General features: G+C 77.1%; 2 protein-coding genes across 3 annotated transcripts in view; one reads left to right on the plus strand and one right to left on the minus strand.

Annotated features, from left to right (window-relative positions):
* The first annotated feature begins 123 nt into the window (after positions 1-123).
* Positions 124-7,625, plus strand: NELFE (negative elongation factor complex member E). Of its 2 annotated transcripts, none has more exons than XM_068923965.1 (10): positions 124-422; positions 1,536-1,608; positions 2,676-2,821; positions 2,897-2,971; positions 3,803-3,837; positions 4,581-4,744; positions 5,698-5,842; positions 6,125-6,179; positions 6,338-6,419; positions 7,525-7,625. In XM_068923965.1, the coding sequence occupies exons 1-10, from the start codon at positions 348-350 to the stop codon at positions 7,605-7,607; spliced, it is 933 nt and encodes a 310-aa protein (XP_068780066.1). In that variant the 5' UTR covers positions 124-347; the 3' UTR covers positions 7,608-7,625. The 2 variants fall into 2 exon arrangements, with proteins under 2 accessions (XP_068780066.1, XP_068780065.1); XM_068923964.1 differs by having other exon boundaries at positions 127-422; positions 6,317-6,419.
* A 525-nt stretch (positions 7,626-8,150) lies between these two features.
* The window catches only part of PPT2 (palmitoyl-protein thioesterase 2), a 14,526-nt gene continuing 5,558 nt past the window's right edge, over positions 8,151-17,118 (minus strand). The window contains exons 6-11 of the mRNA XM_068923830.1: positions 15,631-15,803; positions 14,588-14,666; positions 13,341-13,444; positions 11,197-11,329; positions 9,431-9,480; positions 8,151-8,405 (exon numbers count right to left, since the gene is read on the minus strand). Coding sequence (XP_068779931.1) covers positions 8,259-8,405; positions 9,431-9,480; positions 11,197-11,329; positions 13,341-13,444; positions 14,588-14,666; positions 15,631-15,803 — 686 coding nt within the window. The 3' untranslated portion in view covers positions 8,151-8,258. The remainder of the gene's footprint in view (positions 8,406-9,430; positions 9,481-11,196; positions 11,330-13,340; positions 13,445-14,587; positions 14,667-15,630; positions 15,804-17,118) is intronic.

Genomic DNA, 17,118 nt, shown 5'->3' on the forward strand with positions numbered 1-17,118 from the left:
CCCGCCCTCCTCACCTCCCGCCCGCTCTCGCAGCCAATGGGGAGCGGTCGCTGGGCGGGGTTATGCAAATGAGGGGGCTGCGCGGAGGGGAGGCGGCGGCTGGCGGGCGAGAGACGGGTCGCGGTGAGGGACACGTTGGGGCGGGGAGGGCCGAGCGCGGCTGCCCCGCGGGGCATTGTGGGATTCAGGGGGTCAGTGGAGGGGGGAGCGCCGCGGTGCATTGTGGGCCGGCCCCGCTCCCCCCTCTCCCCCCAGGTGCGGCCTGCGCCGTTGCCACGGAAACCGCCTGATTTTTGTTTGATTTTTTCCCCTCTTTTCGCCCCGATTTGGGGTCCCCCCCCCCGGCCATGCTGGCGCTGCCCCCGGGGCTGACGGAGGAGGAGGAGGCGCTGCAGAAGCGCTTCGCCAAGCTGCGCAAGAAGGTGGGGGGCGGTGGGGGGGCTGGGGGGGGTGTGGGGGGGGTTGAGGGGGTCTATGTGGGGCTGGGGGTGCATAGGGGCACCTGGGGGGTCTATGGGGGGGTCTATGGGGTGATATGGGGGTATCTGGGGGGGTCTAGGGGGCACGTGGGGGGCTGGGGGAGTCCATGGGGGGAATGGGGGTACCTGGGGGGGCTGAGCTGGGGGGCTGGGATCATGGGGGGTCATAGGGGGGCTGGGGGGTCACAGAGGGAGGAGTTGGGGGGCAGCAGAGGGGTGTGAGGGGGCCACGAGGGGCTGAGGGGGGTCCCAGGGGGACTCAGGGAGGCCATGGGGGGGCTGCAGGGGGGTCCCAGGGGCTCGGGGGGGTCATGGGGGGCTGCAGGGGGGTCCCGGGGGGGCTATAGGGGGCCATGGGGGGCTGGGGGGGGTCCCAGGGGGGCTGAGAGGGGTCCCAGGGGGGTCCTGGGGGGGCTGAAGGGGGCCATGGGGGGTCCTGGGGGGCCATGAGGGGCTGAGGGGGGTCCCAGGGGGGTGCCGGGGGGCAGCAGGGGGGTCTCGGGGTCCCAGGGGGTAGCAGGGGGGTCCCAGGGTCCCAGGAGGGCTGAGGGGGGCCATGGGGGGGCCATAGGGGGGCCATGGGGGCTGAGGGGGGTCCCAGCGGGGTCATGGAGGGCTGTAGGAGGGTCCTAGGGGCTCGGGGGGGGGTCATGGGGGGCTGCAGGGGGGTCCTAGGGGGGCTATAGGGGGCTGGGGGGCCATGGGGGGGCTGAGGGTGGTCCCAGGGGGGTCCTGGGGGGCTGGGGGGGGCCATGGGGGGTCCTGGGGGGCCATGAGGGTCTGAGGGGGGTCCCAGGGGGGTCCCGGGGGGCAGCAGGGGGGTCTCGGGGTCCCAGGGGGCAGCATGGGGGTCCCAGGGGGGCTGAGGGGGGCCATGGGGGGTCCTGGGGGGCCATGGGGGGCTGAGGGGGGTTCCAGGGGGCAGCAGGGGGGCTGAGGGGGGCCATGGGGAGTTCTGGGGGGCCATGGGGGGCTGAGGGGGGTCCCAGGGGGGCTGAGGGGGGCCATGGGGGGTCCCGGGGGGGGTCCCGGGCTGCGACCCGCCGCCCCCCGCAGAAGAAGGCGCTGCTGGCGCTGAAGAAGCAGCAGAGCTCGAGCAGCCAGAGCAGCCAGGGCGGCATCAAGCGCTGTGAGCGCCCGGACGCCGGGGCCCCGCGGCGGGGGGAGGGGGGCTGGGGGCCCGCGGGGAGGGGCCCCGGCGTCCCGGCCGGCACTGGGGGGCTCGTTAGCGGTTAATGAGGTCTCGTTATCCCAAAATGGGGCCCAGCTGGGCCTGGACGCCTGGGCCCCCTTTGGGGGGTGGGAGGGAGCAGGGAGGAGGCTCCGCCGGACACCTGGGTCCTTCGGGGGGGGGGGAGCAGGGGTCCCCGGACGCCTGGGCCCCCTCGGGGGGAGGGGTTGGAGCAGAGTTCCAGGACGCCTGGGCCCCCATGTTGGGGGGGGGATGGCACAAAGGCCCCCGGACGCCTGGGCCCTGTGTTGGGCAGGGAGCCTCCCGGACGCCTGGGCCCCCCGGGGTGGGGTAGAGAGGCCGAGGGGAGGCTCCCGGACGCCTGGGCCCCCCGGGGTGGGTCGGGACGGGGTGGAGGGGCCGAGGGGAGCCTCCCGGACGCCTGGGCCCCCCGGGGTGGGGTAGAGAGGCCGAGGGGAGCCTCCCGGACGCCTGGGCCCCCCGGGGTGGGGTAGAGAGGCCGAGGGGAGCCTCCCGGACGCCTGGGCCCCCCAGGGGGGGTTGGGACGGGGTGGAGGGGCCGAGGGGAGCCTCCCGGACGCCTGGGCCCCCCGGGGTGGGTCGGGACGGGGTGGAGGAGCCGAGGGGAGCCTCCCGGACACCTGGGCCCCCCGGGGGGGGTCGGGACGGGGTGGAGGAGCCGAGGGGAGCCTCCCGGACGCCTGGGCCCCCCAGGGGGGGTTGGGACGGGGTGGAGGGGCCGAGGGGAGCCTCCCGGACACCTGGGCCCCCCGGGGGGGGTCGGGACGGGGTGGAGGAGCCGAGGGGAGCCTCCCGGACGCCTGGGCCCCCCGGGGTGGGGTAGAGAGGCCGAGGGGAGGCTCCCGGATGCCTGGGCCCCCCGGGGGGGGTCGGGACGGGGTGGAGGAGCCGAGGGGAGCCTCCCGGACGCCTGGGCCCCCCGGGGGGGGTCGGGACGGGGCAGGGGGGCCGAGGGGAGCCTCCCGGACGCCTGGGCCCCGCAGCCATGTCGGACCAGCCGGCGGTGGACACGGCCACGGCCACGGAGCAGGCGAAGCTGCTGGTGAAGTCGGGCGCCATCAGCGCCATCAAGGCCGAGAACAAGAACTCCGGCTTCAAGCGCTCGCGCACCCTGGAGGGCAAGCTCAAGGTGGGGCCCCCCCGCGCCCCCCCCGGGACCCCCCCCGGGACCCCCGCCCCCCCCTCACCCCCCGTCCCCCCCCAGGACCCCGAGAAGGGGCCGACGCCGACGTTCCAGCCCTTCCAGCGCAGCATCTCGGCCGACGACGACTCCCAGGAGGTACCGGACGCCTGGGCCCCGCCGGGGCAGGGGGGGCACCCGGACGCCTGGGCCCCCTTTGGGGGGGGTGGGGGTCTGGGCACCCGGACGCCTGGGCCCCGCCGGGGCAGGGGGGGGCACCCGGACGCCTGGGCCCCCTTTGGGGGTGGGGGGCTGGGCACCCGGACGCCTGGGCCCCGCCGGGGGGGGCACCCGGATGCCTGGGACCCCTTTGGGGGGGGGGCTGGGCACCCGGACGCCTGGGCCCTGCCGGGGGGGGCACCCGGACGCCTGGGCCCCCTTTGGGGGGGGGGGCTGGGCACCCGGACACCTGGGCCCCGCCGGGGGGGGCACCCGGACGCCTGGGCCCCCTTTAGGGGTGGGGGGCTGGGCACCCGGACGCCTGGGCCCTGCCGGGGGGGGCACCCGGACTCCTGGGCCCTGCTGGGGCAGCAGGGGGGCACCCGGACGCCTGGGCCCCTGCCGGGGCAGGGGGTGGGCAACCGGACGCCTGGGTCCCGCTCGGGGGGGGGGGGGGGGCACCCGGACGCCTGGGCCCTGCTAGGGGGCAGGGGGAGCTGCATTCGGGGCCCAGGTGTCCGGGTCGGTGCTGGGGGGGGGTTTGGGGCCCTGCTGGGGCAGAGCCTCGTTAGCGGTTAACGAGGCCTTGTCACCCCGAGATGGGGCCCAGCTGGGCCCGGACACCTGGGCCCTTTTTAGGGGTGGGAGGGGGCACCTGGGTCCCCTGGGGGGGGGGCCCGGACACCTGGGCCCCCACGTTGGGGGGAGGATGCAGGGGGGGGGGGGGCCCGGACGCCTGGGCCCCCCCCGTTAGCGCCCCCCTCCCCGCAGTCGCGGCGCCCCCAGAGGAAGTCGCTCTACGAGAGGTGAGTGGGGGGGGGCCGATCCCCCCCTGGCCCCCCACCGATGCCCCCCGGCCCCCCCCATAGCTGCTGTTGAGACCCCCCTGAGCCCCCCCAGGACACCCCTAGACCCCCATAACCCCCCCAGAGCCCCCCATAACCCCCCCAGTGCCCTTTGTATTCCCGCTTGGTGCCCCCAAAACCCCCCCAGAGCCCCCCAAAACCCCCCATAGCCCCCCCCGGGTTCCCCCAACCCCCCCGGTGCCCCCCAGAACCCCTCAGTAGTGCTGGTAGCCCCCCCAGAGCCCCCTGCGTTCCTCTTTGGAGCCCCCCACCCCCCCAGTGCCCCCCCAAATCCACCTGTGTGCTCTGTAGCCCCCTGGGGTCCCCTCGGGGCCCCCCGTAACCCCCCTATAGCCCCCTGGGGTCCCCCCCCAGCCCCCCGTAACCCCCCATAGTCCCCTGGGGTCCCCCCAGCCCCCCATAGCCCCCCTGGGGTCCCCCCCAGCACCCTGGAGTCCCCCCATAACCCCCCATAGCCGCCCCGAGGTCCCCCCCAGCACCCTGGGGTCCCCCCGTAACCCCCCTATAGCCCCCTGGGGTCCCCCCCCAGCCCCCCGTAACCCCCCATAGTCCCCTGGGGTCCCCCCAGCCCCCCATAGCCCCCCCGGGGTCCCCCCCAGCACCCTGGGGTTCCCCCATAACCCCCCATAGCCCCCCCGGGGTCCCCCCCGGCCCCCCGTAACCCCCCCCCCGGCGGCCGGCAGCTTCGTGAGCGCCAGCGAGCGGCTGCGGGAGCCGGAGCCAGGGGGGGCCGGGGGCCGGGACCCCCCCGAGCGGGGGGAGCGCGACCGGCGCCTCGACTGGGAGCAGGAGCCGGAGGCCGAGCCGGAGCGGGGCCGCGAGCGGGAGCGCGACGGCGCCTTCCGCAGTACGCCGGACGCCGGGGCCCCCGCTGCGGGGGGGGGGGAGCCGGACGCTGGGGCCCCCGCTGCGGGGGGGGGAGGGAGCCGGACGCCGGGGCCCCCGCTGCGGGGGGGGGGGAAGCCGGACGCCGGGGCCCCCGCTGCGGGGGGGGGGGAGCCGGACGCCGGGGCCCCCGCTGCGGGGGGGGGGGAGCCGGACGCTGGGGCCCCCGCTGCGGGGGGGGGAGGGAGCCGGACGCCGGGGCCCCCGCTGCGGGGGGGGGGGAAGCCGGACGCCGGGGCCCCCGCTGCGGGGGGGGGGGGAGCCGGACGCCGGGGCCCCCGCTGCGGGGGGGGGGGAGCCGGACGCCGGGGCCCCCGCTACGGGGTGGGGGGGGGAGCCGGACGCCGGGGCCCCCGCTGCGGGGGGGGGGGGAGCCGGACGCCGGGGCCCCCGCTGCGGGGTGGGGGGGGGAGCCGGACGCCGGGGCCCCTGCTGCGGGGGGGGGGGGAGCCCGGACGCCGGGGCCTGTCAGGGGTTGTGTGGGGGTCCCTGGACACCTGGGCCTTGGTGGGGGGGGTCCCGGACGCCTGGGCCCCACAGGGGATATGTGGGGGCCCCAGAAATCTGGGTCCTGGGGGGTGGGTGGGGGGGGAAAGGGTCTCCCGGACGCCTGGGCCCCGCCGGGGGGGTATGTGGGTCCCCCGGACGCCTGGGCCCCGCGGGGGTCGGGGGGGGGTCCCCGGACGCCTGGGCCCCGCCGGGGGGGTATGTGGGTCCCCCGGACGCCTGGGCCCCACGGTGGGGGGGGGAGATGTGGGTCCCCCGGACGCCTGGGTCCTGCCGGGGGGGTATGTGGGTCCCCCGGACGCCTGGGTCCCGCCGGGGGGGGTATGTGGGTCCCCCGGACGCCTGGGCCCCGCGGGGGTCGGGGGGGCCGGTGCCCACAGGGCCGTGTCCCCCCCCGCCCCCCCGCAGGGTCGGACTCGTTCCCCGAGCGCCGCCCCCCCCGCAAGGGCAACACCCTCTACGTCTACGGCGCCGACATGAGCCCCGAGCTGCTGCGCGGAGCCTTCGGCCCCTTCGGCTCCATCATCGACCTCTCCATGGACAGCCCCCGCAAGTGGGCGGGGCCGGGGCTGCGGGGGGCGGGGCTGGGGCTGCTGGGGGCGGGGCTACGGTAGGGTGGGGCTGCTGGGGCGGGGCTAAGGCAGGGGTGGGGCTGTGTGGGAGGAGCTTAGGTGCCTGGGGGTGTGGCCAGGGTGGGTGGGTGGAGCCACACCAGCTGGGGCAGACCTTTGGGTGCAGAGGTTTGGGGTGGGGCTAAAGCAGGGTGTGGGCGGAGCCAAGGTGGGTGGGGTCACAGGGGCGGGGCCTGACGCTGACCCCGCCCCCCTGCCTCCAGCTGCGCCTTCGTCACCTACGAGAAGATGGAGTCGGCCGACCAGGCCATCGCCGAGGTGGGGGCCGCCGCGGGGGGGGGGGGGGGCCGCGGCGCTGCGTGGGGGCCGCCCGGGCACGCGTGCCCCGGCCGTGGGGTCGCCGTGGGGTCGCCGTGGGGCCGCCGTGGGTCACGCGGGCCGCGCGTCGCCCGCAGCTGAACGGGGCGGTGGTGCAGGACGTGCAGCTCAAGGTCAGCATCGCCCGCAAGCAGCCGCTGCTCGACGCCGCCACCGGGAAGTCGCTGTGGGGGTCGCTGGGTGAGCCCGGACGCCTGGGCCCCTCGGGGGGGGGGGGGAGCGGTGCCCGGACGCCTGGGCCCCTCGGGGGGGGGAGCGGTGCCCGGACGCCTGGGCCCCTCGGGGGGGGGGGGAGCGGTGCCCGGACGCCTGGGCCCCTCGGGGGGGGCAGCGGTGCCCGGACGCCTGGGCCCCTCGGGGGGGGGGGAGCGGTGCCCGGACGCCTGGGCCCCTCGGGGGGGGCAGCGGTGCCCGGACGCCTGGGCCCCTCAGGGAGTGGGGGGGGGGGAAGCAGTGCCCGGACGCCTGGGCCCCTCAGGGTGGGGGGGGAGTGGTGCCCGGACGCCTGGGCCCCTCAGGGTGGGGGGGGGGGGAGCAGTGCCCGGACGCCTGGGCCCCTCGTGGAGGGGTGAGCCCGGACGCCTGGGCCCCTCGGGGGGGGGGGGTCGCTGGGTGAGCCCGAACGCCTGGGCCCCTTTGGGGAAGCAGGGAGCACCCGGACACCTGGGCCCCTCGGAGGGAGCGGGGGGAGCCTGGATACCTGGGCCCCTCGGGGAGGGGGGTGGTGCCCGGACGCCTGGGCTCCTTGGGGAGCTGGGGGGGGGGGTGTTACCCGGACACCTGGGCCCCTTGGGAGGTTGGGGGGGGCACCCGGACGCCTGGGCTCCTTGGGGAGCTGGGGGGGGGGGTTACCCGGACGCCTGGGCCCCTTGGGAGGTTGGGGGGGGCACCCGGACGCCTGGGCCCCTTGGGGAGCTGGGGGGGGGGGTTACCCGGACGCCTGGGCCCCTTGGGAGGTTGGGGGGGCACCCGGACACCTGGGTCCTTAGTGGGAGAGGGAAGATGAAACCCCCCCCGCCCCCAGACTGGGGGTCCCTGGGGGTCCCCGGACACCTGGGCCCCTCGGGGGGGGGGGGCACTGCTCGGACACCTGGGCCCCTTGGAGGAAGAAGGCCGGGGGAGCACCCGGACGCCTGGGTCCTCAGTGGGAGGAGGAAGGTGAAACCCCCCCCCCATGCCAGACTGGGGGTCCCTGGGGGTCCCCGGACGCCTGGGTCCCTCTTGGCGGGGGGGGGGGGGGGGCGCCCGGACGCCTGGGCCCTGACGCCCGCGCCGGCCCCGGCAGCGGTGAAGAACAGCGCCAAGGGCTCGCACCGCGACAAGCGCTCGCAGGTCGTCTACAACGAGGATCTGTTCGGGGGGCAATAAAGGAGCCGCCGCCGCCGCACACGCTTTATTGGTCACGCGTGACGCCGCACACGGGACATGGGGGGGGGGGGGGCGCGCGCGCCGGGGAGGGAGCGTGTCGGCCCGCGGCGCCGTGCCGTGCCGTGCGGGGGGTGGTGTGCGGGCGCGTGCGGGCGTGTTCACGCGTGTTCAGGCGTGTTCAGGCGTGTTCAGGCGCGTTCAGGCGTGTGCAGGCGCGTGCAGGCGTGTTCATGCGTGTTCACGCGTGTTCACGCGTGTTCACGCGTGTTCACGCGTGTTCACGCGTGTTCAGGCGTGTTCAGGCGTGTGTAGGCGTGTTCAGGCGTGTGCAGGCGTGTGCAGGCGCGTGCAGGCGTGTTCACGCGTGTTCACGCGTGTTCAGGCGTGTTCAGGCGCGTTCAGGCGTGTGCAGGCGCGTGCAGGCGTGTTCAGGCGTGTTCAGGCGCGTTCAGGCGTGTGCAGGCGCGTGCAGGCGTGTTCACGCGTGTTCAGGCGTGTGCAGGCGTGTGCAGGCGTGTTCACGCGTGTTCAGGCGTGTTCACGCGTGTTCAGGCGTGTGCAGGCGCGTGCAGGCGTGTTCACGCGTGTTCAGGCGTGTTCAGGCGTGTTCAGGCGTGTGCAGGCGTGTGCAGGCGCGTGCCCGCGCGCGGCTCAGGGCAGGAAGCCGAGGTCCTCGTCGCGCAGCTGCTGCCGCAGCCAGGGCAGCACCTCGAACAGGTTGACGTGGAAGTCGCGGGCGTGGGGGGGGGCCTGGGGCTGGCGGCAGGCGTCCAGCACCCCCCAGCTGATGACCCCCACCTGCGCACGGGGGGGGGGTCAGACCCACGGCCGCCCCACGGCGTCCAGCACCCCCCAGCTGATGACCCCCACCTGCGCACGGGGGGGGGGTCAGACCCACGGCCGCCCCACGGCGTCCAGCACCCCCCAGCTGATGACCCCCACCTGCGCACGGGGGGGGGGGTCAGACCCACGGCGCCCCACGGCGTCCAGCACCCCCCAGCTGATGACCCCCACCTGCGCACGGGGGGGGGTCAGACCCACGGCGCCCCACGGCGTCCAGCACCCCCCAGCTGATGACCCCCACCTGCGCACGGGGGGGGGCCTGGGGCTGGCGGCAGGCGTCCAGCACCCCCCAGCTGATGACCCCCACCTGCGCACGGGGGGGGGGGTCAGACCCACGGCGCCCCACGGCCGCCCCACGGCGCCCAGCACCCCCCAGCTGATGACCCCCACCTGCGCACGGGGGGGGGGTCAGACCCACAGCCGCCCCACGGCGTCCAGCACCCCCCAGCTGATGACCCCCACCTGCGCACGGGGGGGGGTCAGACCCACGGCGCCCCACGGCGCCCCACGGCGTCCAGCACCCCCCAGCTGATGACCCCCACCTGCGCACGGGGGGGGGGTCAGACCCACGGCGCCCCACGGCGTCCAGCACCCCCCAGCTGATGACCCCCACCTGCGCACGGGGGGGGGGTCAGACCCACAGCGCCCCACGGCGTCCAGCACCCCCCAGCTGATGACCCCCACCTGCGCACGGGGGGGGGTCAGACCCACGGCGCCCCACGGCGTCCAGCACCCCCCAGCTGATGACCCCCACCTGCGCACGGGGGGGGGGGTCAGACCCACGGCGCCCCACGGCGCCCCACGGCGTCCAGCACCCCCCAGCTGATGACCCCCACCTGCGCACGGGGGGGGGGTCAGACCCACGGCGCCCCACGGCGCCCAGCACCCCCCAGCTGATGACCCCCACCTGCGCACGGGGGGGTCAGACCCACGGCGCCCCACGGCCCCCCCCATAGCCCCCCATAGCCCCCCCGGCTGACCTGGAAGTACCGCTTCCCCCTGCTGATGATGATGGGGCCCCCGGAGTCACCTGTGGGCAGGGGGTGAACTGGGGGAACTGGGAGCACTGGGGGGACTGGGGGGGCAATGGGGGACTGGGAAGCATTGGGAGCACTGGGAGGAGCACGGGGAGGGGCACTGGGGGGGGCACTGGGGAAGCACTGGGAGGGGTTACTGGGAGCACTGGGAGGGGCACTGGGAGCGCTGGGAGGGGCACTGGGAGCACTGGGAGCACTGGGAGGGCTTACTGGGAGCACTGGGGGGGGCACTGGGAGCACTGGGAGGGGTTACTGGGGGCGCTGGGGCCGCACCGCGGCAGGCGTTGGGGTCGACGACGGGCTCGGTGCCGCCGGAGCACTGGGAGCGCTGGGAGGGGTTACTGGGAGCACTGGGGGGGCACTGGGGGGGGTTACTGGGAGCACTGGGAGCACTGGGAGGGGTTACTGGGAGCACTGGGAGGGGTCACTGGGAGGGGTTACTGGGGGCGCTGGGGCCGCACCGCGGCAGGCGTTGGGGTCGACGACGGGCTCGGTGCCGCCGGAGCACTGGGAGCGCTGGGAGGGGTTACTGGGAGCACTGGGGGGGCACTGGGGGGGGTTACTGGGAGCACTGGGAGGGGTCACTGGGAGCACTGGGGGGGGTTACTGGGGGCGCTGGGGCCGCACCGCGGCAGGCGTTGGGGTCGACGACGGGCTCGGTGCCGCCGGAGCACTGGGAGCGCTGGGAGGGGTTACTGGGAGCACTGGGGGGGCACTGGGGGGGGTTACTGGGAGCACTGGGAGGGGTCACTGGGAGCACTGGGGGGGGTTACTGGGGGCGCTGGGGCCGCACCGCGGCAGGCGTTGGGGTCGACGACGGGCTCGGTGCCGCCGGAGCACTGGGAGCGCTGGGAGGGGTTACTGGGAGCACTGGGGGGGCACTGGGGGGGGTTACTGGGAGCACTGGGGGGGGTCACTGGGGGGGGTTACTGGGAGCACTGGGGGGGCACTGGGGGGGGTTACTGGGAGCACTGGGGGGGGTTACTGGGAGCACTGGGGGGGGTCACTGGGGGCGCTGGGGCCGCACCGCGGCAGGCGTTGGGGTCGACGACGGGCTCGGTGCCGCCGGAGCACTGGGAGCACTGGGAGGGGTTACTGGGGGGGTTACTGGGAGCACTGGGAGGGGTTAGTGGGAGCACTGGGGGCGCTGGGGCCGCACCGCGGCAGGCGTTGGGGTCGACGACGGGCTTGGTGCCGCCGGAGCACTGGGAGCACTGGGAGGGGTTACTGGGAGCACTGGGGGGGCACTGGGGGGGGTTACTGGGAGCACTGGGAGCACTGGGGGGGGTTACTGGGAGCACTGGGGCCGCACCGCGGCAGGCGTTGGGGTCGACGACGGGCTCGGTGCCGCCGGAGCACTGGGAGCACTGGGAGGGGTTACTGGGAGCACTGGGGGGGCACTGGGGGGGGTTACTGGGAGCACTGGGGCCGCACCGCGGCAGGCGTTGGGGTCAACGACGGGCTCGGTGCCGCTGGAGCACTGGGAGGGGTTACTGGGAGCACTGGGGGGGCACTGGGGGGGGTTACTGGGAGCACTGGGAGCACTGGGGGGGGTTACTGGGAGCACTGGGGCCGCACCGCGGCAGGCGTTGGGGTCGACGACGGGCTCGGTGCCGCCGGAGCACTGGGAGCACTGGGAGGGGTTACTGGGAGCACTGGGGGGGCACTGGGGGGGGTTACTGGGAGCACTGGGAGCACTGGGGCCGCACCGCGGCAGGCGTTGGGGTCGACGACGGGCTCGGTGCCGCCGGAGCAGAGGAACCGGGGGGTGACGACGTCGTCCAGGGCCGACGCGTTGGCGTAGAGCGGCGCCCGGAGCGCGTCGGCCTCGCAGCTCGGCCGCTGCGCGGGCGCCGGGCGCTGGGTGCTGGGCGCTGGGTGCTGCGGACACCCACCCGCACCCCCACCCGCACCCGCCACCGGGGACACCCACCCGCACCTGCACCCACCCGCACCCACCTGCACCCGCCGCTGGGGACACCCACCCGCACCCCCACCCCCACCCGCCGCCGGGGACACCCACCAGCACCTGCACCCACCCGCACCCACCTGCACCCGCCGCTGGGGACACCCACCCGCACCCCCACCCGCACCCGCCACCGGGGACACCCACCCGCACCCGCACCCACCCGCACCCGCACCTGCACCCGCCGCCGGGGACACCCACCAGCACCCGCACCCACCCGCACCCCCACCCGCCGCCGGGGACACCCACCAGCACCTGCACCCACCCGCACCCACCTGCACCCGCCGCTGGGGACACCCACCCGCACCCCCACCCGCACCCGCCACCGGGGACACCCACCAGCACCCGCACCCACCCCCACCCCCACCCGCCGCCGGGGACACCCACCAGCACCTGCACCCACCCGCACCCACCTGCACCCGCCGCTGGGGACACCCACCCGCACCCCCACCCGCACCCGCCACCGGGGACACCCACCCGCACCCGCACCCACCCGCACCCGCACCTGCACCCGCCGCCGGGGACACCCACCAGCACCCGCACCCACCCGCACCCCCACCCGCCGCCGGGGACACCCACCAGCACCCGCACCCACCCGCACCCGCCGCCGGGGACACCCACCCGCACCCGCACCCGCACCCGCTGCTGGGGACACCCACCCGCACCCGCACCCGCACCCACCCGCACCCGCACCCGCCGGGGACACGCCAGGGACACGCACCCGCACCCACCCGCCGCCGGGGACACGCAAAGGCACATGCTGGGGACTTGTGCGCGTGCACCAGGGACACGCAACACGTCAGGGAACACACGTGCGGGCAGCAAGGACACGCACACGCCACGGACGTGCACGCACGCACACGCCAGGGACAGGCACAGGCGTGCACCGGGGGCACGCACACGCCAGGAGCACACGGATGCACATGCCGGGGACATGCACACGCCAGGAGCACACAAAATGCACGCACCAGGGATTGCACACATGCACTGGGGACACGCACATGCCAGGAGCATGTGAATGCACGTGCCTGGGACATGTGTGTGTGCACCAGGGGCACGCACACGCCAGGAGCACACGGATGCACACGCCGGGGACACGCACACGCGTGCACCAGGGACAGGCACACGCCAGGAGCACACGCATGCACACGCGTGCACCGGGGACACGCACACGCCAGGAGCGCACGGATGCACACGCTGGGGACAGGCACACGCCAGGAGCACACGCATGCACACGCCAGGGACACGCACATGTGTGCACCAGGGACACGCACACGCCAGGAGCGCACGGATGCACACGCTGGGGACAGGCACATGCCAGGAGCACACGCATGCACACGCCAGGGACACGCACACGCGTGCACCAGGGACACACACACGCCAGGAGCGCACGCATGCACATACCAGGGACACGCACACGCGTGCACACGCCAGGGACAGGCACACGCCAGGAGCACACGCATGCACACGCCAGGAGCACACGCATGCACACGCCGGGGACAGGCACACGCCAGGAGCACACGCACGCACATGCCAGGAGCACACGCGTGCACACGCCGGGGACAGGCACACGCCAGGAGCACACGCGTGCACACGCCGGGGACAGGCACACGCCAGGCGCGCACGCGTGCACACGCCGGGGACAGGCACACGCCAGGAGCACACGCATGCACACGCCAGGAGCACACGCATGCACACGCCGGGGACAGGCACACGCCAGGAGCACACGCATGCACATGCCAGGAGCACACGCGTGCACACGCCGGGGACAGGCACATGCCAGGAGCACACGCGTGCACACGCCGGGGACAGGCACACGCCAGGAGCACACGCACGCACACGCCAGGCGCACACGCGTGCACAGGCGCCCCCGCGTGTCCCACCCACCTGGTCGCCCAGCTTGAGCAGCACCCGCCGCCGCTGCAGCCCCCCCGGGGCGCGGGCCGAGACGAAGAACGCCTCCACGTTCCTCTCGGGGAGCAGCAGCCGCCCTGGGGGCAGCGCGGTCGGGGGCGGCCGGGCCGGGGGGCGGGGGGCGCCGGGGGGCCGGGACGGGCTGGGGGGCTGGGGGCACCGTGGGGCTGGGGGCGCCGGGGGCTGGGGGCACTGGGGGGCAGACGGGCCGGGGGGCCGGGACGCGCCGTGGGGCTGGGGGCGCCGGGGGGCCGGGACGGGCCGTGGGGCTGGGGGCGCCGGGGGGCCGGGACGGGCCGGGGGGCTGGGGGCGCCAGGGGGCAGGACGGGCCGTGGGGCTGGGGACGCCGGGGGGCCGGGACGGGCCGGGGGGCTGGGGGCACCGTGGGGCAGGGGACGCTGGGGGGCCGGGGAGGCACCGGGGGGCTGGGGGCGCCAGGGGGCAGGACGCACCGGGGGGCAGGGGACGCCGTGGGGCAGGACGGGCCGTGGGGCTGGGGGCGCCGGGGGGCAGGGGACGCTGGGGGGCAGGACGGGCTGTGGGGTGGGGGACACCAGGGGGCCGGGACGCGCCATGGGGCTGGGGACGCCGTGGGGCCGGGACGCCGTGGGGCCGGGACGCCGTGGGGCGGACGCCGTGGGGCCGGGACGCCGTGGGGCGGGGATGCCGTGGGTCAGGGATGCCGTGGGTCGGGGACGCCATGGGGCGGGGATGCCGTGGGGCGGATGCCGTGGAGCAGGGACGCCGTGGGTCGGGGATGCCGTGGGTCGGGGCCACCGTGGGGCGGGGATGCCGTGGGGCGGACGCCGTGGGTCAGGGACACCGTGGGGCTGGGACGCCGTGGGTCGGGGACGCCGTGGGTCGCGGGGCGGACGCCGTGGGGCGGACGCCGTGGGTCGGGGGACGCGTGGGCGGGGACACCGTGGGTCGGGGGACACCGTGGGTCGCGGGGCGGACACCGTGGGTCGGGGGGCGGACGCCGTGGGGCGGGGACGCCGTGGGTCGGGGGACGCCGTGGGTCGGGGACACCGTGGGTTGGGGACGCCGTGGGTCGCGGGGCGGACGCCGTGGGGCGGGGACGCCGTGGGGCGGGGGACGCCGTGGGTCGGGGACGCCGTGGGTCGCGGGGCGGACACCGTGGGTCGGGGGGCGGACGCCGTGGGGCGGACGCCGTGGGCGGGGACGCCGTGGGGCGGGGGACGCCGTGGGTCGCACTCACTGTGCTCCTGGCAGGAGCTCTGGGCCGGCGGCAGCCGCAGGGCCCGGGAGGCGCCGTCGGTGCAGGGCAGCAGAGGGGGCTGCGGGGGGGGTCAGCGCCCCACGGCCCCCCACGGCGCCCCACGGCCCCCGCCCCACAGCAGCCCCGCCGGGCCCCCTCAGCCCCCCGTAGCGCCCCACGGACCCCACGGACCCCCCCCACGGATCCCCCCCCCAGAGACCCTCCCCATCACCTCTCCCCGGGACCCCCGGGACCCCCGGCCGCTCCCCAGCCCCCCAGCTGCCCCCCAGGACCCCCAGCTGCCCCCCAGCCGCCCCCCCATTGCCCCTCCCAGGACCCCCCAGGATCCCCCTGACCCCCCGGCTGCCCCCAGCCGCCCCATCACCCCTTTCTGGGACCCCCAGGACCCTCTGACCCCCTGGCCACCCCCCAGGACCCCCCAGGACCCCCCTAACCCCCCCAGCTGCCCCCCAGGACCCCAGCTTCCCCCCAGCCGCCCCCCATTGCCCTCCCCAGGACCCCCCAGGACCCCCCTGACCCCCCCGGCTGCCCCCCAGCAGCCCCCCATTGCCCCTCCCCAGGACCCCCCAGGACCCCCCTGACCCCCCCAGCTGCCCCCCAGCCACCCCCCATTGCCCCTCCCCAGGACCCCCCAGGACCCCCCTGACCCCCCCCGGCTGCCCCCAGCCGCCCCATCACCCCTTTCTGGGACCCCCAGGACCCTCTGACCCCCTGGCCACCCCCCAGGACCCCCCAGGACCCCCTGACCCCCCCCGGCCACCCCCAGCCGCCCCATCACCCCTTTCTGGGACCCCCAGGACCCTCTGACCCCCTGGCCACCCCCCAGGACCCCCCGGGGACCCCCCCAGCTGCCCCCCAGGACCCCCAGCTTCCCCCCAGCCGCCCCCATTGCCCCTCCCCAGGACCCCCCAGCCCCTGACCCCCCCGGCCGCCCCCCAGCCGCCCCCCATTGCCCCTCCCCAGGACCCCCCAGCCCCCTGACCCCCCCGGCCGCCCCCCAGGACCCCCCCGGCCCCCCTGACCGGGCGCTGGGCGAGGGCACCACGGGCTTCTGCAGCTGCACCAGGGCCACGTCGTAGTCGTAGAACTCGGGGACCCCCGGGCCCGGCGGCCCCCCAGCTCGAAGAGGGGGTGCGCGGAGAACCCGGCCACCGCCCGCCGCTGCCGCAGCCCTGCCGGCCCCCACGGCCGCTCGCTGGGGGCCCCGGCGGCCGGGGGCCCCATCCCCCCCCACCCCGGGGACCGAGGTGTCCGGGGGGCCCAGGCGTCCGGGGGGCCCCATCCCCCACCCCGGGGACCCAGGCGTCCGGGGGGCCCAGGCGTCCAGGGGGCCCAGGCGTCCTGGGAGCCCCATTCCCCCCCCCCCACCCCGGGGACCCAGGCGTCCGGGGGGGCCCAGGTGTCCGGGGGGCCCAGGCATCCGGGGGACCCAATCCCCCCCCCACCCCGGGGACCCAGGCATCCGGGAGGGCCCAGGTGTCCGGGGGGCCCAGGCATCCGGGGGCCCAATCCCCCCCCACCCCGAGGACCCAGGCATCCAGGGGGCCCCCATCCCCCTCCTTAAGGGGCCCAGGCGTCCGGGACCCACAGCTCAACCCCACCCACCCCCTCCTGCCCCCCCAGGGGCCCAGGCGTCCGGGACCCACAGCTCAACCCCACCCACCCCCTCCTGCCCCCCCAGGGGCCCAGGCGTCCGGGACCCACAGCTCAACCCCACCCACCCCCTCCTGCTCCCCAGGGGGCCCAGGCGTCCGGGAGCCCCTGCCCCACTCACCCTCCAGGGACCCAGGCGTCCCGGAGCCTCCCCCCCACCCCCTCCCACCCCAAAGGGGGCCCAGGTGTCCGGGCCCAGCTGTCCCCCGTCTCGGGGTGACGAGGCCTCGTTAACTGCTAACGAGCATCTGCCCCAGCAGGGCCCGGAGCCCCCCAGTGCCGGCCCGGACACCTGGGCCCCTTGATGCCTGGGTGCTCTGCCAGCTCCCCCCACCTGTACACCCCCCCCAAGGGACCCAGGGGTCCAAGAACCCCCCCCCAAGGGACCCAGGCGTTCGGGGGCCCCCCACCCCGGGGCCCAGGCGTCTGGGGGCCCCCCCAAGGGACCCAGGCGTCCGGGGGCCCCCCACCCCGGGGCCCAGGCGTCCGGGCCCCCCCCCCAAAGGGACCCAGGCGTCCGGGGGCCCCCCACCCCGGGGCCCAGGCGTCCGGGGGCCCCCCCCCAAGGGACCCAGGCGTCCGGGCCCCCCCCCAAGGGACCCAGGCGTCCGGGCCCCCCCCCCACCCCGGGGCCCAGGCGTCCGGGGCCCCCCCCCAAGGGACCCAGGCATCCGGGGGCCCCCCACCCTGGGGCCCAGGCGTCCGGGCCCCCCCCCCAAGGGACCCAGGCGTCCGGGCCCCCCCCCACCCCGGGGCCCCGGCGTCCGGGCGCACCCAGGTCCACGCTGATCAAGTTGGGCTGGTCGTCCAGGTGGAAGCAGTGGGCGGCCGTGAGCACGAAGTAGGGCGACACCAGG

Source organism: Struthio camelus, chromosome 36 (assembly GCF_040807025.1).
Source record: "Struthio camelus isolate bStrCam1 chromosome 36, bStrCam1.hap1, whole genome shotgun sequence".
Classification (NCBI taxonomy): Eukaryota; Metazoa; Chordata; class Aves; order Struthioniformes; family Struthionidae; genus Struthio; species Struthio camelus.